The sequence below is a fragment of the Geotrypetes seraphini genome, chromosome 5, assembly GCF_902459505.1.
Source record: "Geotrypetes seraphini chromosome 5, aGeoSer1.1, whole genome shotgun sequence".
Taxonomy (NCBI): Eukaryota; Metazoa; Chordata; class Amphibia; order Gymnophiona; family Dermophiidae; genus Geotrypetes; species Geotrypetes seraphini.
The window spans coordinates 96,193,456-96,216,481 of NC_047088.1; the positions used below are offsets into that span (position 1 = coordinate 96,193,456).

Here is a 23,026-nt window from a genome sequence, read left to right on the forward strand (position 1 = left end):
TCTCCACGAAACTTCCCTCCCCTGAGCTTGAGCGGATGTCCTCTTGTGGTCGAGGGTCCCCTGAGAAGAAAGATATCATCTTCCACCTCTACCCGTCCCGTGATGTACTTAAATGTCTCAATCATGTCTCCCCTCTCCCTACGCTCCTCGAGAGTGTAGAGCTGCAATTTGCTCAGTCTTTCTTCGTACGGGAGACCCTTTAGCCCCGAGACCATCCTGGTGGCCATCCGCTGAACCGATTCAACTCTGAGCACATCCTTACGGTAATGTGGCCTCCAGAATTGAACACAGTATTCCAGATGCGGTCTCACCATGGCTCTGTACAGTGGCATCATGACTTCAGGTTTCCTGCCAGGAGCCTGCCAGGACAGAGAGGGAAAACTACTTGAGTACCCGAATAAATGCATGTAAACCATTCTGAGCTCCCGTGGGAGAACAGTATAGAAAATTGAATGAATAAATAAATAAATAGGAAAGATCAAAGGAAATCTCAACCATGAAAGTCACATGTGGTGTCCCTCAAGGCTCTCCCGTCTCACCATCACTATTCAACATATACATGAGTGCCCTTGGCAGGATAAACCTTTGTCCCCATGTCCACACCTACTCTTATGCAGATGACATCTACTTCCTATGTGTAGCAAAAGATACTTTCTCAGACACGATTCAGTACATTTCCACACTAATAGAGGACCTGAGCTCATGGTCCCACCAGCGCTTCCTCAAACTAGACAGAAGATAAAGGTACTATGGTTTGGCAACCAAAATACCTCATAGATTCAAATCACAAACTTGTTGGAATACAATTTTTGACTTTCCTGTGATTGTACTGTAAATAACTAACACAGGTTTATAAATCATCTAACACAAAAAAATATATTGGGGGAGGGGGGTTGTTTTGTTACTGTGGATATATTTTGTGTGTTAGATGATTTATAAACCTGTATTTGGTATTTGCAGTAACTAAAACACTTCACCACACCAAGAGTTCGCCCTTGCCCCGGGAGATTGCCTTAACAGATCATCTGAAGTCCTTGGAGTTATCCTCGATTCGGACCTAACCATGAGAGATCAGGTCATCTCACTGGTCAAGAAGTTCTTCTGTCTAAGACAGCTCTGAACCATTAGGTCAACCTTGACCCCGACAAACTTCAGGATGGTGGCCCAAGCGGCAAGTGGTTCTCCTTCCCTACCTTGACTACTGTAATTCCCTCAACTGCTGTATTGCTGAGAAAGACCTTAAGAGATTACAATTGCTCCAAAATACAGCGGCGAGATTAATCTTAAGCAAGACCAAATATGAGAGGGTTACACCTCTCCATAAGGAACTACACTGGTTGCCAGTCAGAAGCAGGGTTCAATTCAAGGTAGCATGCATAGTACATAAGGCCATATATGGTGAAAACTCAGCTGTACTCGCAACCACCATCCAAATCACACAATCCTTCCACAACTCAAGGACAATCCAACTGTGGAAACGACCCCCCCCCCCGCCTGCCATGTTCAAAGGAAAGTTCTCTTTGAGACCACCTTAGAGTTTCAGGGGCCCAGAATCTGGAACAACCTCCCAGCAGCACCCACAAACGTCCACAAACACCCACGACAAACACCCACAAACGTCCAATTCAAGAAAGCACTAAAAACTCACCATTTTTCCTCAATGCATTGCCCATTCCCATGCAGTCCCCTACATGATATCTTTCATGCATTTTCTATATAATATCTATGTCTCTGTAGTAATTCTATTAGTGTGTAAGCTGCAGTGATTCCTAGCTAACATTTGTGGGATACAAGAGTTGGTATGGTATGGTTAAATCCCAATCAATCAAATTCTTCTATTTGTTAGTTATGTATCAGATATTTCATCCTTTTAATAGTTTTAAATTTTGCTTGCAGTATTTTTTCATTGTTCAATAGCAAATGGTTTGGCAGGCTTTTCATTGTCAAAACTATAGTGTATGCAGGCGGAAACTAAGGGCCTGATTCTGGAAACAGTGCCTGCTGCGACAAGCGCCTGTAAAACGGATGCCTACCATGTGTCAGTCACTGGTAGGCAGCGCGTACAGAATTGCATCTATTTTTTTCTACAGATGCCTTAAATGTAGGCCAGAATTTTACAGGCCTAAATTTAAGGCGTATGACTTGTGCCTACGAGAAGCGTCTAGGCATGCCTACAGATACCTAAGGCCTCTTCTGACATAAACCACGCCTATTCCAAACTTAGCCATCTGTAGGCATGCCTGACGTCTCCGTATGCAGCAAACAGTGCCTGCATTGTAGGTGTCCTTTGTCCCATAGATTTTTTTTTTTTTTTTTTAACATGCGTCTCAATTGGTCCATTAGATGGCAATAGGATGCCTAGAATTGGGCCGCTATTTTTAGAATCAGGCTTTCAATGGATGCTGTGTTTTAGTTTGTTTTGCATCTTCTCTATTACAGATATAAGGGGGTCTATTGCAGTGATCTTTGTTAATTTTAAAATTGGGGCTATGTTGGTTCCAAAAAAGCTGAAGGAGGACCAACAAATATGATGCCATATAAGACCACAATACTAACCAGTATATGCAAATGACATCGATCCCCACCAATCTGTTTCTCTCGAATGACCGCCTTATCTAGGTTAATGCCACCAGTCTCTGGTTTTCCCTTCTCCCCCACCACAAGCTTAAACATCTCTCCTCTTCCCTTCTCTCCACCTCACCAGATCCAGGATCTGTCCTTCTCTTTTAACTACCCCCAACCAGATCTAGCATCTCTCTCCCTTTCCTACTCCATTATGCCCAAAATTTCTGCCTCCCAAGCTCTCTCACAGATACCCCTCGACCCTGGCCTGATTTCACAACTCCACCATTTTGAAAGATGGCGATCCTGGAGGCAGGAGTGATTGGGCATTATTTCTGCCTCAGAGGTGGATGGGGAATTGGAGGTTCATCATAGGCTACCCTAGAGGGCCACTGGGGAAATCATTTTGTTTGCTGGTTTTAGAGTGAAGAACACTGGTCTATTGGATTGCCTAGTTACCTATAATGGTTGAGGACCCTTGCTGTACAACTTCCCTTTCAGCTCATCTTTCTATAATTATTACAGTATAGGTAGGCAATAATATAGAGGAAAACCTAAAAATCCTTACGTTTTGTATCATACTGCAAGTCTAAGAAATATAATTAAATATAATTAAATCGGCTGGGGAACCCAGTCAATCTTTCGCTTATAAATTGGTAGAAATGTGGAATGGGCTTCCTGATTCTGTCAGATTGATAGGTCAATTACAACAATTTCGTAAAGTCCTAAAATCCTTATTATTTACACAATACTTGAATAGTTTACCTAAAGATTAAACAAATTGATTGCCGTACAACACTTATTTTCTCCTATGCTCTTGTTTTTTTGCTGGTCTTTAATTACTTGTAAACCAAGTCGAGCTCTATTGGGAGATGACCTGGTATATAAATCGAAGACTAGGTTAGATTAGATTAAAACTGTTACTTTTTTTTTAACTATGCTAAAAAGCTGAATTCCCTACTATCTTTGTGTAGCTTCATCAGTAAAAAAAAAAAAAACTCCTATATGATGTTCTCTGCAGAAAAGCACTTGTTTAATATGATAAATTCAGCAGCGGCAAATCTTATGTTCTTATGAGCAGATAACACAGAATCTGGTCTTCTAACTTTTTTTTTTTTTCTTTTGAGAAAGTCTAGTTAGGAGTTAAGAGCCTGATATTCAGCCAAGGCAGCTACAGTATAAACTCTGGCCCTGGCATTTAACGTAATATTTCACTTGTTTAAGTAATCCTACTGAATATATGTGTAAGTGGTGACTTTGCTGGCAACTATTTAGTGAGCACTAAACATATGTTTTCATAGAAACAATTTTGAAAGAATTTTAATAATAAATACATTTTTTCTTTTTAATTTCATACTTTTTCTTCATATTTTAATATTTCTTGTCTCTTATTTGTTAATCTACCATATTTTTCGCTCCATAGGACGCACTTTCCCCCCCAAAAAAAAGTGGGTGGAAATAAGGGTGCATCTTATGAAGTGAATATAACAACCCCCCCCCCCCTCCCCGGTACCTTTTTTAAAATTGTGGCGGTCCAGAACACTTTCCGCGCTACTGCCTCGCTGGACGGCTGCCTCCTGATATGCTGGTTCGGCCTAACCTTCATTAGAATTAGATCAACCTGTCCAGTAGAGCTTTGGAGTCCAGGGAAGAGTAAAGCTTGACGACTGGCCGAGGGCCTGGTGGAGAATGTGTGAGTGACCAGGAGATTGACTGACTGACTGGGAGAGTCCTCATGGAGAGAGACTGAGCAACTAGAAGGAGTCCTCAGGGCGTGTGTCTGTGAAAAGATGACTAACAGACTTGGAGAGTCCTCAAGGTGTGTGTCCTGGAAAAGATGACTGAGTGACTGGGAGTGGGTCTGGAAGAAGGAGTAGCTAGAGGGCCTGGTAGAGCTTGAAGTCCAGAGGGGCTCAAGCTTGACGACCGGCTGATGTATCAGTGAGGAGTGTCCAGGACCTGGTGGGGATCCAAAAGGCTGGGGATCAGAGGATAAGTGGTGGCCCCACAAGTAGCAAGAAGAATTCAAGGTCCTAGGCTGATGAGGACTGGCAAGTGACCGGCGGAGGATCCGGTAGAGCTGATGTGACTGGCGGAGAGACCAGTAATGGGACTGGGAGCTATCAGAAGATCCAGTAGGAAGTAGCCTGTAGACCCAGAGAGCATTGATCAAAGGTGACTGACACGGAGGGCTAGGGAGGGACCAGGAGGTGTTCGGAGGAGCCTGGTTGGGTTTTAGAAATGTGCAAATGACACATGTTTTGTTGTTTTAACAGAGCTTGAAGGAGTTAAGCAAGAAGGAAGACAAGAAATAATGGGGATAGATGGAGTGATGAGTAATGACCACTTGGCTCAATCATAATCAGGCAATCCAAATAATCAACATCAAAATTAATGTCTAACATTACAGTTTCCAGGCAAAACTGTCATTCCTGATGAAGTGTTTCTAACTTTGGAATAAATGGCTATCTAGTTGTAGAATTTTTCTGCAGTGTCTGGTATATTACATAGAACATGATGACAGAAAAAAAGACCATATGGTTTGTCACATCCACACTAACAGCTCTGTTGTATAATCTTTTCCTCTTTCACAGATATGCTCTGCTGTTGTCCCATGCTTTTCTTGGGAAACTGTTCCATGTATCCATCACTTTTTTCTGAAAAGAAATATTTTGGCAAATTATTCCTGAGTCCCCATCCTTTCACCCTCATCCCATGGCTCCTCATTCTTATTCCTGTGAAAAGGGACAATCTCTTATGTATTTATATCTTGAAAGTATTTGTGTGTCTATCAGATGTTAATGCTAGTCCTCTTAGAACTGCAAACAGATCTCTAAAGTAGCCTAGTGGTCGGTGCAGTGGACTGCAGGGAAGGGGACCCAGGCTGATATCCCACTATAGCTAGTGCACTTTGGTGGAAAGTTCCAGCCCTCCAATACACACCCAAAGCCTACTATACCGACATATATGTAACACCTGCTGGCCTAAAGGCTATTGGGGTGGTATACATTTGGATACAGAGATTTTGGGTGAGTTTTTTTTTTTTGGAGGGCTAATTATACAATGTAAGGTGTACCTGGGACCTTGTATGTGAAATTCACTGTAGTGCCTCCTAGGGTGCCCTACTGCTCTGCTGGGTTGTCTGTGTGGCCAGTTTGCTAAGAATTCTGGCCTCTTCTATGTTCCAAAGGCTGTTTTTGTGCATTTTTCATTTGGATTTATTATTTATTTATTTTTTAATGATGCAAAAAGTTAGGAACATCTAGGAAATGCCCATTTTTTTAAACAAAAAGTTGGATGGTTTTCTGGTTTGAAAATGGCCTTTTTCTCTACTGGAAATTTTAAATTGGGTTTAGATGTCATATTGAAAATGCCCTTCCACTTCAATCAGTTCACCCTTATCTATCCATTTCTTAGCACTTAAAAAAAACTTTAATATATTGGTAAGGCAAGTCTTCCATTTCCTGAATCCATATTGTTTCTACCTCATTAAGCCACGTCCAAGATTAGCTTCATTTTGCTCAGCATTGGTGTCAGGCTCACTGACCTGTAGTTCCCCAAGTTTAATTTTATTTATGTATTTATACACTGCTTTTCTAAATTTTATAACCAATCAACATGAAGTACAAAAAAATAAACAGTTTAACCAAATATTTTAAAAGTATATTACAGTAATAATGGAGTTAAATTCTAACAAATACCAAACTAACAAAAATAATAAAATTCACTGTCCCCAGGAACTGTTAACTAACTTCCTTATAACCTGTTAATCATTAACATGAGACAACCAAGAAGGTTGATCTAATGTATCCACAGAAAGACAAACAATCTAAAACAAAAGATGCTGTGGAAACTGATGTTCCTGATGTCGACTTTATTGGTTGCACAGCAAGATAATCCACAATGTGTTTCACCCAAAATGTCTTCCTCAGGGATCCTAAGGGAGTCCTTTTAAGAATCTCGTGGATTGTATAATCAAATATCTGTGTGCCACCGTGACTTCACACAGGGAGTGCTTCATGAAAACAGCTGCTTGAAGAGTCAAAAGACAAAAGAAATAAAGACCAGAAGGTAACAGGCATGGCGCATAGGTAAAAATTGCACACATGCAGGCATTCCACCAATAAGATACTTCGTCCAATAAACAGCTAAAAGCTATGACTGGAAATGTCAGTAGAAAGTGTTCCATTCTAGGTGTGAATTAAGTCCAAATGTTTCTACAGTATTCAAAGTAAAAAATCCCACACTGTTCCCATTGATGCAATCATCTTTTTACATTGCTGCATTACTGGATCAGAGGGACATTGATCAATCGCCATACATCTCAGCTCTTCAAATTTATGCTGCTGAGTTAAGCAATGGGTCACCAAGGGAGCTTCTAATTTCTAGCAAGTGACACAATGCCTATGTTCAATAAGATGAACTTTTAAAGCTTGTGATATTTGGTCAATGTTCACCAGCAGGCAAGGACAAATAATACAGTGAATCACATCAAATGACATAAAAAATACAGTTTTCCCATTCGGGGATCTTTAAAAGAATATCCTTCTATAGTCTTATCATAGATGGTTGAAACTCCACATATAACGTGACCGCCTGCCCCCTTTGATTTAGGTGTCCACATATCAGAATGACAGAGCAAGTCTCTTAAGCTGCAATTTCTATTGTATGCTAACAAACATTGAGTTTCTGCAAAATAAGGATGGATGATCAGTGTGCCAATGCTTTTTATTAATTTTTGCTAATTTCTCTGAAGCATGGTGTATATTTAGATAAATTCTCTATTCTTTTACCATCTCAACTTGATTTTCATCCCAATTTCAGTACTAAAACTCATTAGTTACTCTGATTTCTAAGGTTCAAAGCTTACTCTCTCAGAATTGAAATGCCATTTTACTACAATTTGACCTCTCCGCTGCTTTTGATGTAGTTAGCCATGATATCTTGATTCAATAATTCTCAGATATAGGATTAGAAGAAAATGTTCTAAGCTGGTTTAAAGGATTTCTTACATTACGCTCTTATGGGGTAAACTTTGAAGGTAAGACATCTGCTGCATGGATGCCAGATTGTGGTGTCCCGCCAGGGCTCTTCGTTGTCTCTGATTCTTTTCAACATTTATATGACCACATTAAAACACTATAAATTAAGTTCCATTGATGTTCACTTATGCTGCTAGAAGTTATCCTAATTTGAGCAACTTTACAGTTAATATAAACTCTTGTATATCTAAATTGCATTCGTGGTCACTTCAGGTTCATATGAAGCTTAATGCAACAAATCAAAATAATTATGGTTTGGCCCAGAAATTGGTAATTTGCCATCTTCAGTTATCCTTAATTCCAGTGATATTTTGCATATAGAATCATCTTCTAGAGCACGTGCGTCAAACACAAGGCCCTTGGGCCAAATCCGGCCCGCCTGGCTGTTCTATGCAGCCCGTTGTGACTGTGCACCAGACACTACACTCTCCAGGAACCTTCTTGAGTCCCGACTCACCTACCTACCACATTGTTCAAACCATTATCTTGGTTTAGCTGGATTACTGTAATTCCATTTATATGGAATTAAGCAAAGGAAACGAGAAATGGCTACAGTTGATTCAAAATGCTGCAGCTAGACTGATTTTTGGAAAGAAAAAATTTGATCACGTCACCTCTGTTAAAGAAATTGCATTGGCTTCCATTTCAATTGAGAGTTCAATTTAAATGTGCCTGTAAAGTCTTTAAAATTTTACATGGACTATTTGTTCCTTTGATATCTTTATCTCTAAACACCATGAGATCTTTGGGCACGAGAACAACTCATATGTATAAGCTCTCTTTTCCATCATTAAGAGGAATAAAGTCCATTAGTAAAATTTCACACTCCTTTCCATACTTAACTAACTGCAATATGGAATAGACTACCTCCTCAAATTAGATTGTGTTTATCTTTTCAGATCTTCTGCACAAACTTAAAACCACCCTGTTTCATTGCTTTTTAGGCTGTAGCTCCAATGAATATTGATGGATCTTTCTTTATGATCTAATTATGTAAACCAAATCGAGCTCCTATTTTTAGGAGGAGATTTAGTATACTATATAAGACTAAAAATTAGATTAGATTGTAATACACAAGCAATATGTTTGACACAAAGCTTGCTTCCATGCTCAGCTAACTACCTTCTTGGGATAGCCTTTCTCTAATAGCTGTTAGTATGCCTGTGTGTGTGCATTTTTTCCGCGTCATGCCTGTTGTCTTCTGGTATTCTTTTCACTTTTGATTCCTAATGCAACTTTGGTGAAATAGGGGACCCTTGTCAAGTTTGAAGAGTTCAACCATGAAGTTTTTCATTGCAAAGACCAATGTATGAAGATGAGTGCATTAAATTGTGTTTTTTGTTATAGAACCCTATAGCGGGGCTTTATTTGGGGATTTGACCTTGTATTTTTCCATGAATTGACTGATTGATATAAGACCTGTTGTTTGTCTTTTTGTTTTTTTGTAATCTTCTTTACCAGAATATCAAAGTTCAAAAAGTTTTTAAGGGAGCTTTTTTCCTCTGCAGGTTTTTTCTTTTTGTGAGGCAAGATTTTTCTTTTTGCCATCCTAGAGATAATGGTTGTGTTTTATGATAATAGTACAACTGTAGCTTACCATTGAATTTGTAAAGTTTGGGTGGTCGTGTTTAGCTCTGAGGTGAACCCTTTCTCCCTTTTTTTGTTTGATTTGGCCTGTCCATTCTAGAAGAAAAAGCTGCAAATTTCAGTCAGTTTTTCCTTTCTTAATCTTACAGTTCTGAGAATAGGATCAAATCTATGCAAAAGTAGCTAGTTGAGAAGTACTGTTATTTATGTTTATTTTCTCCATTTCTCTTCACAACTGCTTTTTGATGTGTGAACTGAAAAGGAGCACTGGTAAAAATAGTGATACTGAAGAAGATGCAGATGATGGGCTTGTTAAAACAGGAGGCAATCCAAGTGGTCCTGAGAGGTGAGAATGTGACACTTAATTCTCTAGCTATTTCATTTTTGGATGACACATTTATTTGTTTGGATTTATCTGACACCTATTTCAGTAGTAGGTCAAGGTGAGTTACATTCAGGTACACTGGGTATTTGTTCCTGGAGGGCTTACAGAATAATTGTATATCTGAGGCGATGGACGGTTAAGTGACTTGCCCAAGATCACATGGAGCAGCAGTAAGATTTGAACTGGGCTTCTTTGTTTGTGAGCCCAGTGCTCTAATCATTAGGCTCCTCCTCCACTCCAAGCCTCAACAAAATTTCTTGTAACTTTAGTTGACAAAAAATACATACCACTTATTTACTCTCTAAATGATTCTGTTCCACCAGTCCAGACGTTCTTAGCAGGTCATAGTGTAATATAAAAATTATTTCATAATTCATAAACAGAAAATTCTACATAAAACCCAGTTACTACACAACCCTCAAATTCAAAGTCACTAAGGGGTCCTTTTATTAAAGCTTAAGAAGTGCTAAATTCCAAGAAGCCTGTAGCTTTAGTAAAGGAGCCTCGAAATTCTGCAACAAAGCAGAAAAAATGCTATAATTATATATGTATGTTCATTTATTTTTAAATTCCTTTTAGGAGTTATGAGCCCAATAAAACTGGAGGCCTTGCATCTCTTTCAAATGCTCCCCGTTTAATGAGTGGCTTGAGTTCCCTCACTGGAGCACCTTTAGTCATGGAAACTGAAAGTAAGTAAATAATCCCTAACAAGAAAACAAGGAACTCATGCCAACAAGCTAGAGCAGGGGTGCCCAACACGTCGATCGCGATCGACCAGTAGCTCAGGAAGGCAACGCGAGTCGATCGCGGAGCCCATCCCGGGCTCCGTGATAGACTCGTGTTGCCGTCCTGATCTACCGGGCCGATCAGCCTTCCTCTCCAGTGTTCTCTCTAGGGCCTTTTAGCTGGGCGGTCCGCCCAACTGTCATCTGCTGCTGCCGCCGCTGCTGAACATTAAAAAAAAACAAAAAAACCGGCTTGGAGATTTCAGCCCGTAGCGAACTTATGCTCCGTGGCTCTAACGTGTGCGTGCCGGCTTCCCTTCTCTTCCCTCCGAAACTGGAAGTTATGTCCTGGGGGGTGGGAGAAGGGAAGCCGGCACGCACATGTTGAGAGCCCTGAAGCAAGCGTTCGCTATGGGCTAAGGCGGGAGACAGGTTAGTGAAGCATTTGCTCTTCTTGCTGCCGGGTCCTGCCTACTTTCTGTTTCCGCTAAGGCAGGACCTGGCAGCATTTCCCCCAATATCAATCAGCCTTCCTCTCCCCGACGGCAGAATTGACGTCGGGGAGAGGAATGCTGGTCGGCCGAAGCAGGGAGAGCTTGGGGCGGCGGCGGCTTTCGGGCCTGTTATTGGTGGCGGTTTGGGGCCTGTTATTGGTGGCGGTTTGGGTCCTAGTCCCCGATGGCAGTGGCTTGGGGGAGGGCAGGGAGAAAGAAAGAAAAAGGGCAGGCAGGGAGACAGAAGGAAAGAAGAGAAACAGAAAAAAAAGAAAGGGAGGCAGAGAGAAAGAAAGGGCAGGGAGAGAGGAAGGAAAAGTTGGGGGAGGGAACGAGGTCTGGAGGAGAAGCAGCATACAGGCTAAAAGAAAGGAAGAAAGATTGGATGCAAAGTCAGAAGAAGAAAGTGCATCCAGAGACTCATGAAATCACCAGACAAGGTAGGAAAAATGATTTTATTTTAAATTTAGTGATCAAAATGTGTCTGAATTTATATCTGCTGTCTATATTTTACACTAAGGTCCCCTTTTACTAAACCGCAATAGAGGTTTTTAGCGCAGGGAGCCTATGAGCGTCGAGAGCAGCGCTGGGCATTCAGCGCAGCTCCCTGCGCTCTAAAAAGGGAGGGGGGTATATTTGTCTATTTTTGTATGGTTGTTACTGAGGTGATAGTGCATAGAGTCATCTGCTTTGACCTCTTTGAAAAACCCTGGAATAGGAATGATAATTAACATTTTCTATGCGTACAGTGTGCATTGTGTTTTTTTAAATTTTATTGTTGGTAGATCATTTTGACTTGGTCATTTTAAAAGTAGCTCGCAAGCCCAAAAAGTGTGGGCACCCCTGAGCTAGATAGTAGTGATCACAGCAAAAGAGGACTAAAGAAGATTTGGCAAGAGAAAGAGAGGGAGACAAATAGAATGACATATAGAAGGGAGGAATTATTACAGGAAGACTGGCAGAGAATATACAGATTATTGAATAAAGAAAAATACTGTGAAGAGTAAGAGAAAAAAGTCTGTTGTAAAAAGGTGAGGTCAGAGAAAAGAAAGGGAAAAAAGAGAAATTCTCAGTGAATAAGCAAAATAATATAGCTTGTATGCATAGGTGATGTCATCCAGTAGAGCCAGTGGCATAGAAAAGTAAACCAGGATCTACAAGCAGAGAGAGTTTTTTTTATAAGATGAGCTATGTATGTGTGTGTTGTTGCATGGGTCCATCTCGTTTTTATTTTTTCTGCAAGTGCAAATGAGTACATTTCTTCAAGGACAAACAGAATGAAGGATTCATACTGATGCGTGGTTTCGCTGATCAAGCCCCAAAACAAAGATATTCTATTTTTAGAAGTCTGCATGCCTGTGCTTTCCTGGTTGCCACTGGCATGTGGGACCAAGCCAGTCACTAGTTCTTTGCAGAGCAGAGAAGTTATGTCTCCTTGATCTCCCCTCAGCGTGTGCCTCTTTTGCTGTTCTCTATTGTGATTCATGGTCCTGTTTGTTCTTTTCCAATTATATAAATGTCTATGCACGACCAGTGACTTCTTTTTCCTTTTAGTATGCCAATTAGGTTTTTTTTGTCACTGAAGTTGAATTTTTGCCATCATGGCTATTTTTCCAGTTATCTCATAGAAAATTCACAGTGCACAATTTTAAAAAGTGCTCAATGTACTCCAGGACTATATTACTCATAATAACTAGTACCTGCAATCGCTGGGGCCTGATCATAATCCTTCTTGTAAATTCTACCTATAGATGTCAAGTAGAAGTATTAGAGGTCATGAGAAACACCACAAACTTCTAGTGCAACAGACATTCCATTCCTATACGTAGTCAACCCCTTCTTGCAAGAATTCTTGTAGGGAGCTTCATTAGCATTATTTTGCTTCGCCTTCACTAATTTTTATTCCCCAGTTTAGCTTCCATGGGCTTTTTTTGGTGCTAAAATTGCAGCCGCTGCAGCCATTCTTAGATTTCCCGATTTGTAAATAAAAGCCTCTATCTGCCTCAAAACACCTTGATTTTGCTTAAAAATAGGTGTGATGGATTCCTCAAGCCAGGATACCTTGAATTCATGCCAAGTTTGCAGTGGATGGTCATCTGAGGATTGTTCGTGTTCTGTGTGTTAAGTGGCATATGAGGGGGTGGGAGCCTCTGGTTTAGCCTCCTTTGGTCCCTTGGGGGGTATTAGTGCCTAGTTGGTCCAAGGGCCCAACAAAAAGTCCTGATTTGAACCAATGAGCAGCGCAAGTGAGTCCCTAGTATAGCCGTGATGTGGCATTCAAGGGGAAGCATTATTTTCCTGCAGACTGATTCAGCAGGTTTCTTCAGCCACATGAGTGGATGCTGAATTCTGCAGTTCTGCATCACATATTCTTTCTTTGGGGGACTCCTCACATAGACATGTTTGCGTCCCCTCACAATTAAACGTTGCCTCAATTTTGCTCCAGGCAGTATTCTCCCCAATGCCTGGAACATGATGCTTTTCTTCTGGATTGTACACAAGCAGGAATTGGCCATCATGATTCTGTGGCCCTTGATGACCCATGGATCCTTGGTTCTCCCTTCTATCTCAGCTCAGCCTCTTCAGACTTTTCCATCTCTTCTAACTCATAGTCACTGTTATCTTCTGCATATCAATCTATAGGCTTTACACTTGTCAGCTTGGTACCTCTCGGGTTGATGTTCATCTTTCTCATCCTGTCAGGTGCATCTTAGAAGCAGTAGTGTTCCAGCAAACATGGACACTGTTTTCCACTTAGGTGTACTTCTCATCGTCATAAGGCTGTATTCACCTCTATATCTGCATTATTGGATTTCTTCTACATTTATCCAATTTAGACCTCAAGCCTACTTCGATTAGAGTTCATCTCAGTGCTATCGATGATTTTCTCATCACAGTTGATGGTTAACACCTGACTTCTCATCCTGTTGTGTCCAGATTCATTAACAGACCTTTTCAAGGTCAAACTATCTCTCAAACCACCTCTAGTAATTTTGGATCTCAATGTTGTTCTCTCTAGACTTTTGAAGTCCTCTTTTGAACCAATGTCTTCGACTTATCTGAAATACTTCACTTGGACATTGGGTTTTTTTCTCATCTCTTACCTCTGTTTGAAGAATGAGTGAACTTCAAGCACTGGGGAGGGGGGCATATCTACTGTTCACAGTGTTTAATCTTTCCAAAGTTGTGTTTTGCACCCATTCGAAGTTCTTTCCAGAAATACTCACAGAATCCCTCCATTCCCTTTCTAGGGAGTCCCACATGTGAGAATATGCTGCCTGCTTGTCCTGGGATAAAGCACAGTTACTTACAGGTGTTATCCAGGGACAGCAGGCAGATATTTTCACAACCCACCCAACTCCCCTGGTTGGCTTCTTAGCTTGCTTACAAAACTGAGGAGCCGTGAGCCTGCATCAGGCGATAAGTAACTGTGCTTTAGGGTTCCTTTTACAATGGTGCGCTAGCGGTTTTAGCGCATACACCGGATTAGCGCGCACTAGCCGAAAATCTACCGCCTGCTCAAAAGGAGGCGGTAGCGGCTAGCGCAAGCGGCAATTTAGCATGCGCTATTCTGCACATTAAGGTCCTAGCGCGCCTTTGTAAAAGGAGCCCTTAGTGTCTATTTGGAGAACTTTCCTCACAAAAGAATTTGTACGTTGTTATCTGAAATTATTTTGGAACAATGGTTTATGTGTTTTGGTTCCCAGCTTAATATGTTACAGATACAGATTGTACCTATTGGAAACCTCACCAGATCAGGATGTACATTTGGTAGGAGCTCTTTCCTCTTAAAGACTAATATGGCTGAATATGTTCTATCAGGTGAAAAAGAGAGTGATTTTTATTCCAAGTATTTTCTTAGCAAAAAGAATACAAGAACTCTGTCCTATCCTAGATCTAGGGGCCTGGAATAAATTTCTCATAAAAGAAAAGGTCAAGATGATTTCCCTTAGTACCCTAATCCCATTTCTCCAAAAAAGGAGACTGACTGTGCTGCTTGGATCTGATGTACAAATAAGTCATACATTAGAATTGTGTACTGAGCTTGAGCACATAGTTTCCTAATGTAGTAAAATAATGACTTGCAAGTTACTCTGCTTAAAGAAAATGGTGCATTCCACCATTGGTAACGTTGCTGTTTTTTGTATCGAGCAGAAATCTTTTTTTTTTTTTTTTTTTTTTAATTCTGTGTATGATTCAGTAACATAGGCATGCTGCACACAGTCCGGCTTCTCCTTACCCACTTCCATAACAAAATGATAACAACAATGTTATGAGAACAAAAAGGCCACAACTTTATTAAAACACACATGTAAACAGCACACTAGGAAGCACCCGAGCCTGCCTCACTCCTGATGTATTGCTTCCCACCATGAAAAACCAACAAGGGAGCACGTCCTTCAGCACCTTTGTGATCCGTCATACCTTTCTACCAGTGAGACCACAGTTCCTTTGCCCACCCGCCATGGATGCCAGTGAGGCAGACATCTCTTGTCCAGAGGACTGCTAAACTCCCCCCTTTGAGTCCATTCACATGTATTTATGACCAAATTTTCTTGCTTGGATACCTCCGCAGTTGTAACAACAGTAACCGCTACTTACACAAAATATTGCAAACCTGTAACTCACTAACATTGATCATCTGCCTGCCTCTAATTTCATCATATGTGTACAACTCAAAGAACGTTACTGCTAACATCAATTTCCTAACTGCACGAGCAGAGGGCATCGATGGGGCCACTATGCCTCCCAAGACTGCCCCCATACCTTTCACCCACCACTGAAGGACTGAAAGAGCAGTGGGAGGGAGGGAACGCTTGCACTGCTGGGAAGCCCCCCAAAAGACCAGGGCTTCCCAGCAGCACTGATTTAAACTACCCACGCTTCTGTCTAACTCCGCCCTCCACCTCCAGCATAGCCAATGAGATCAGGAGCCCCGTTTCTGACTTCAGCAGACGTCACAAGCGCAGGGACAGGCTGGAGGGGGAAGGGCAGAGCAACTCGAAGTCCTCGTGGCAGCCGCCATGTTACTGGCGGCATACTCAGGAGGGTCCCTCACCACATGGATTACTCAGCAAAAGAAATGAGAGACAAACAAAAGGCTGGCAAATTTTATCTTAGTTTCTGAAATAAATACAATATAATATACTAAAATCCCAAATTCCCAGGTCTAAAAAATACAATACAAAGTCCCTTTTGACAAATTCAAAATATATATTAATCTTTTGACAAAAACAAATCCAGTAGAGCCTTCAGACCCTTCCGAACATTAGAAAACCCCTTCTTTAAAAGCAGCAAATTTGTCATGCTTTCCGTTGTAATAAACAATATTCTAACACTCATTCATAGAAAAAGCTGTATTATCTTTCCACTCAGACATTATAGACTGTATTGCAATGGCAATAAGCCCATCAAATAACTTAGCCTTCTCTTAATAATTTAGACAAAGCCACAGAATGTAATAAAACAACCTTATAACTAAGGGCTCCTTTTACTAAGGTGTGCTAGCAGTTTTAGTGCGCGTGCTGGACGCTAACTTCTCCATAGAGCTTGCCTTAGTATTTTTCCATTAGCGCAGGGTTTGCTAAAAACGCTAGCACACCTTAGTAAAAGGAGCCCTAAATTCTGCATGAATTTCTAACACACTTATGATCCTGTCGCATACTAGTACCCAAATTAGTTTAGGTGACTAGAATTTGAGATAAAGTTCCCACAGCAGATCCATAGGACCAGTATTTGTTAGAACTACCAACCCCCAGTTTTGCAATCCTGGACGGGGTCCATAAGGCTCATTGAGTCATATAGTACAGCAACTTGAGTACCCTCTGCTGATAGTGATGGTCTGCAGATTTTAGTTCAAAAGTCTTCCCACTTCGATCTAGAGAGGTCTCCCCCCAGGTCATACTCCCAAACTCGCACAAGAGAAACACAATTATATCTCCCATAGGATTTCATCAATCTTGTATACTGTAAATGCCTTTTTTAAAGAATCTACTAAAATCATACAAAAATCATTTAGTTCAGAAATCATATCAGAGAATCAGGCAACTTTCTGCAAACAATGGTTTAGCTGCATCCATTGATAGTACAGTAATGCTTAGTTTACAAATTATATTCCTCTTCAAGTTCAACAAATCTTAAATTTACCTGTCTAATGATGTACAAACCAGATTCCTCTAGCTTGCCACTCAAGCCAGCTAAATACTGCATCTAGTATATTTATCTCAGGATTAAGTCAGAGAGAAACTGCCTTTGGCTCAGGTCTGGATAGTTTCAAACACTGAGCCACAGTTATCAACGTATTGTGAGATACCACCCTCCTAGACTGAGCTATTAATAAACTACACAAAGGAAATGGACTACCATTGCCTTCTTCAGCTGTAACCACCCATGTACCCACCTACCATTCTGCAGCAGCAGTCATAAGATAAGAATAATGGCATAACTTAAATTTTGGAAAATTAATACCCCCTTTACTTTTGATCAGTGGCCTCAAACTCAAACCCTTTGCAGGGCCACATTTTGGATTTGTAGGTACTTGGAGGGCCGCAGAAAAAATAGTTAATGTCGTATTAAAGAAATGACAATTTGCATGAGGTAAAACTCTTTATAGTTTATAAATCTTTCCTTAAACTCATGCAAAATTGTAATTTCTTTAATAAGACATTAACGATTTTTTCTGCGGCCCTCATAGTTAAAGTTTAATATCTTTCCTTTCTCAAAACTGACACATTTCAATCACTATTGAAAATAAAATTCACTTTCCCTACCTTTGTTGTCTGGTGACTTCATTTTTCGTGCTTTTAACTATGTTTCCAGGGTTTCTTGTCCTTTGACTGTTTTTCTCTGTCTTCACTTTCTGCCTTGCATCCATCTTTGAAAAAAACAGACTGACTCTGTATATTAACACACCTCAAGAGCAGAAACTGCTATGCAAAAATTTTTGCTCAGAGAAATGTAACTCTAAAGAGGGAGAGGTAACCCCCTCTTGGACGAAAGAGTTTTATCTTCCAATCATTGCTTAATAGATGCAAAAGCAATTCTCACTCAAGGGTGCGAGTAGTAAAAAAACTGATTAAATCTCTTAATATTGCTGTATGCTTTCAAAAAACTTTCAAACAACTTCAATTCTTGCATTCAGGTTGACACTGGACACTTTACAGTCATGAGGTTGAAAAATAAAGATACTTATCAGGGTCCCGACGCGGCCCCGTTTCAGTATCTGCTTCAGGAGACCCCGTCTGATCAAAGCTGAAAAGGGTAACAACCGTAAGACAATTCCAAAAAAGTGTCGTTCTTGAAATGAAACATCTCTGTGCAACCGAGATGCACAGAGATGTTTCATTTCAAGATGTTTCATTTCAAGAAATTTAAAAAGAAATTAAATTACTAGAACATAAATTAATTATAAAATGGGAACATGATACATTACAGAAATTATTAAAAACAAAAGTTAAATATAATGAGATTTCTTCTCAATTTGTAAGAAAAGATATGTTCTATAGACAAGTACAGTATTATGGAAATTCAAATAAGGCTGGAAGATTGTTAGCAAATTTTATTAAAGCAAAAAAAAAGAAAAACTAAAATAATTGCAATTAAAGATAAGCAGGGCAATACACACACCAACATTGAAGAAATTATAAAACAATTTCTTGATTTTTATAAGGATTTATATACTTCTAATACTTATGAAAATAAAGAACAAGATGGTTTAGAGTTTTTAAATTCATTTATTGGACCAAATGTTCCGGATCATATAAAAAGAAGCTTAGAAGAACATATATCTTTAAAAGAAATAGAATCAGCATTGAAGGCTCTTAGAGTTGGATCCGCTCCAGGTGGAGATGGATATACTGTTGAATATTATAAAACATTTCAAAATACTTTATTACCTTATCTATTAAATTTATACCAATATCAAATGAATAATGGAAATATATCAGGAACTATGGCTGATTCTGTTATAATTGTCTTGCCAAAACCAAACAGGGATCCGACATTGATAACAAACTATAGGCCTATATCTTTGATGAATGTAGATGCTAAATTAATTGCTAAAGTGCTAGCTATAAGGCTAGCAAAAGCTCTTCCTTTTATCATTGATGTACATCAAACAGGATTTGTTGCTAAAAGACACTCTTCACATAACACTAGATTAGCATTTCATTCTTTAAATTTAGCAAAAAATTTGAATGATCCAGCTTTTCTAATATCATTAGATGCAGAAAAAGCATTTGATAGAGTAGAATGGAAGTTTATGTATCAAGCTCTAGAATGGTTTGGTGTAGGACCTGGTTTTATTAAAATGATTCAAACATTATATAGCTCCCCTGGAGCAAGATTAAATATAAACAATAACTTATCTGATAAATTTAACTTGCTAAGGGGAGTTAGACAAGGTTGTCCTTTATCTCCCTTACTTTTTGATATCGTTCTGGAACCCTTATTAATTGCAATAAATCAAACTAAGGGAATAAAGGGAATCACATTTTCTAATTGGGAATTTAAATTATCTGCGTATGCAGATGATATTTTATTATATTTAAGAGAACCAGAAGACACCATTCCAGATCTACTTAACTTAATAGAAAAGTTTGGAAAGTTTTCTGGATATAAAATCAATTGGGAAAAATCTGAAGTTCTTCCAATTAATATCCATTGTACCAAAGGATTATTTGATTCATATTCATTTAAATGGAAAGAGGAAGGACTAAAATATTTAGGTATTCTTATAAAAAATACAATTGATGACACAGTAAAAGAGAATGAAAAACTTTTATTAAAGAAAATAACAGAAATGTGCGAGCAATGGAATCCTTTACATCTTTCTTGGTGGGGAAGAGTTCAAACAATTAAAATGATGATTTTACCTGTGGTTTGTTATCAAATGAGTATGATCCCAATATTTTTTCAGGGGTCATTTTATAAAAAGTTAAACAGTATACTAACAAAATTTGTTTGGTTTGGGAAAAGACCCAGAATCGCTTTAGCATCATTACAAAAAACAATTAAGGAGGGAGGGGTAAATTTTCCAAATTTCTATAGGTACCATCAAGCCTATATTTTAAGACAGGATATGTATTGGATCCTCCCAGATCTCATGGAAAATGTACCTGATTGGTTATATTTAGAATGGCGCCTCATGTTCCCTTTACATCCAGAACATTTCATTAGTATAACAATGCCCAGGAGTTATAAAGATCATAGAATTCTAATAGATACATGGAAAACATTAAGATTTATAAGCAATTTATCAACAAATCCATTGGCTAAATCTTTAAATCAATCTATTTGGGTAAACTCCAGGATCAAAATTGGTGGATTTAAAATAGTATGGAAACAATGGATAATAGCAGGTATACGTACTTTAAAAGATGTAATAATAAATGGATCACTGCTTAGTTTTTCACAATTGCAACAAAAATTTGGATTAGAAAAAACACAATATTTTAAATGGATGCAATTGAAGCAGGCTATTCAGGAAGGGTTCCCTGAATGGAAGAATCTTAATAATCAATATAGTTTGCCAATCCTTTGTTTTCAAGCAGATTTTCTAGGACACCAAGCTGCAAAATGGTATAATATTATATATGAATTTTCAAACAAAAAAAAGAGAACAGGACTTAGGGACATTTGGAGTATTGAGATAGGACAGACAATTTCTGCATCTCAATGGCAAAAATTTTGGTCCTGGAGAATACATACTACAAGGTCAGCATCTATGAGTCAAACATGGATGTTTTTATTACATAGAGTTTTATGGACCCCCTACAAGATTACAGAAATTAGATAGTAGTAGATCTAATAGATGCTGGCATTGTAAGATAGAAGTGGGGACATTAGATCATTTATTATTCTTTTGTCCCTGTATTAATTCCTTTTGGAAATTAATTTGGCCCCAAATTAATAAATTATTAGAAAATCATGTTGGACTATCATATGATACAATATTATTTGGAACAACAATGAGAACACAGAGTCCGATATCAGCTAACAATAATAAACTTTTATTAATTCTAACAGGGGTCGCCATTCAGCAAATTACTCAGAATTGGAAAGATTACACTAAATTAAATTACACTTTCTGGTGGAATTCAATTTGTCATATATATAAAATGGAAAAAGTAATGGCATTACAACAAGGTTATATTAAAAAATTTAATAAAATATGGGGACCATTGACAAATTATTCTACTGATCAGATATCATAACACATGTATAAAACATATAGAGGGGGTAGGGAAGGGAAAAATATTGTAATAATAATATGATATAAAATTTTGATAAAGGGTTTCTTTAATTTACAATGTAAGAACATTTATTGATAATTTCAAGTGTTTCTTCATAATTGAATGTAATACATGTATTTCACTTGATGTAAGAATTTAAAAAGAATAAAAATTATTTACATTTAAAAAATGTTTATTTCTAACATTTTATAAAAGGAATCAAGATATGGAAGACAAATTATATTTTGAGCAATGAGAACATAATCTATCTTGGATGCTACTACCATCTTAATAGCAGCCAAATACTCTGACCAGGTCAGAAATAAGGGTGACCACTTCAAGAAAATGTCACCAACCATTCTCTGCATCACAGACTTACCATAACACACTCCCAAACATTTCAGTTTATCAGGAGCCCATACAAGAGGTTGTCCACTCAGATGCTGTCTATGGGCATACACATTAAGGGGCTAGACACTGACTTTTCCCCATAAATCCTGAAAAACTCAAAGCTAGTAGATTAGTCAAAGACTGTGTATTCATATGAAGTAAAAAGTCATTTGCCCCCAGTGGCATACCTAGCATATGTAACACCTGGGGCCCATCATTTATTAACACCCCCTCTTCTATATAAAAAAACATGATTTTTTTTAGTAATAATCCACACATCATACAATAAGAGTGTACCTAGTAAAAGGCAGCATCTTACATACTGAAGTGAGCAGTAGAACATCAATATACCCATTCTAAAACAACAAGCCAGATTAGTACAGATCAATCCTGCACAATCATTGCTAACAGAAAACCATGACTTTCATACATACAGAACACAGAAACAAATTTAGGTGTTTAATAAAGAAGTTCGGACCGCAGGGCCCCCTGGATCTGTGGGGCCCAGGACAGCTGCCATGATTGCTTTTCTGTTAAAAATTAAAATGTCCAACTGATGCCTTCTTTGAGCTTTGTTGGATGTCAAATTGTGAGACAAAAGATTAGTAGTTCTGTCCCTGATCCAGCACAGCTCAAAGAAGGCAACAGTTGGACATTTTTATTTTTAACAGAAAAGCAAATAAGTGGACAGCCCATAAAAATTAAAGACATAACAGAAATATGAGAAATTTTTTTTAGATCCACAGAAGATGATTCTTTTTCCTAAATAAAGAATTTTTCGAGGGGGGGGTAACGGGGAGAAATGTCAGTTAAGCACAGGGGTTCTCAACCCAGTTCTACCTACGCAGTCCAGTACCTGCAGAGAGGAGCTAACAATAGCTTGTCGTTTTCAAATGGGTTTTCTCTTTCCCGCCACTCTCCATCCGCCCAACAGAGGAAATTCCCAGTAAGTCTGAGCAGCACAGCATGTGAGACAAAGCACATGCGCTACATTACACTGGCGACAAAACTCATGCAGCGATTAACCATTAAAAGAAAGGGAGGTTCAATAAGAGACACTGCTGAAAGAAGGTTATACTTTAAAATCTTCAGTATTTGCTGCTGTATCCTAACTCTCTTTGTTTTTCTGGGAGCCAGACCTGCTGGTGCGCAGCAGCAGCGAGTATTGTGCAGACAAACTGACCACCTGGTACAGCTGAAGAGGGAGAAAAGAAAACTGTTGAATTTCTTGGGGGAAAGATGAGGAGTTCGGCCAACAGGGGGAGGAAAAGCTGGACAGTGTGGGGGAGGAGGAGCAGTAGGGAAGGCAAGAGATCGCTGTGTGTCCCCCTCCCTTCCCCCCGTAGCCAAAATTTTCCTTTACAGAAGGGCCCTGACACAGCAGCTGTTCTCACAAGCTGCTGGCAGCTGCCCCGAAGTTTTCCCTCTGCCGCAACTTCCCATTTCTGACAGGGCAGATCGCCACAGAGGGAAAGCTTCGGGGCAGCTGCCGGCAGTTTGTGAGAAGGGCTGCCATGTCGGGGCTCATCTGAAAAAGAAAATTTAGGTGTTTAATAAAGAAGTTTGGATCACAGGGCCCCCTGGATCTGTGGGGCCCAGGGCAGCTGCC

General features: G+C 39.3%; 1 protein-coding gene across 7 annotated transcripts in view; it reads left to right on the top strand.

The window, feature by feature from the left end:
* CEP43 (centrosomal protein 43) overlaps window positions 1-23,026 on the top strand; it is a 180,306-nt gene that overhangs the window by 117,346 nt on the left and 39,934 nt on the right. For 5 of the 7 annotated variants that reach the window (XM_033944335.1, XM_033944329.1, XM_033944333.1 and 2 more), the window contains 2 exons: window positions 9,430-9,537; window positions 10,156-10,265. In XM_033944335.1, coding sequence (XP_033800226.1) covers window positions 9,430-9,537; window positions 10,156-10,265 — 218 coding nt within the window. The remainder of the gene's footprint in view (window positions 1-9,429; window positions 9,538-10,155; window positions 10,266-23,026) is intronic. The other 2 variants (XM_033944332.1, XM_033944334.1) reach the window with 2 other exon arrangements.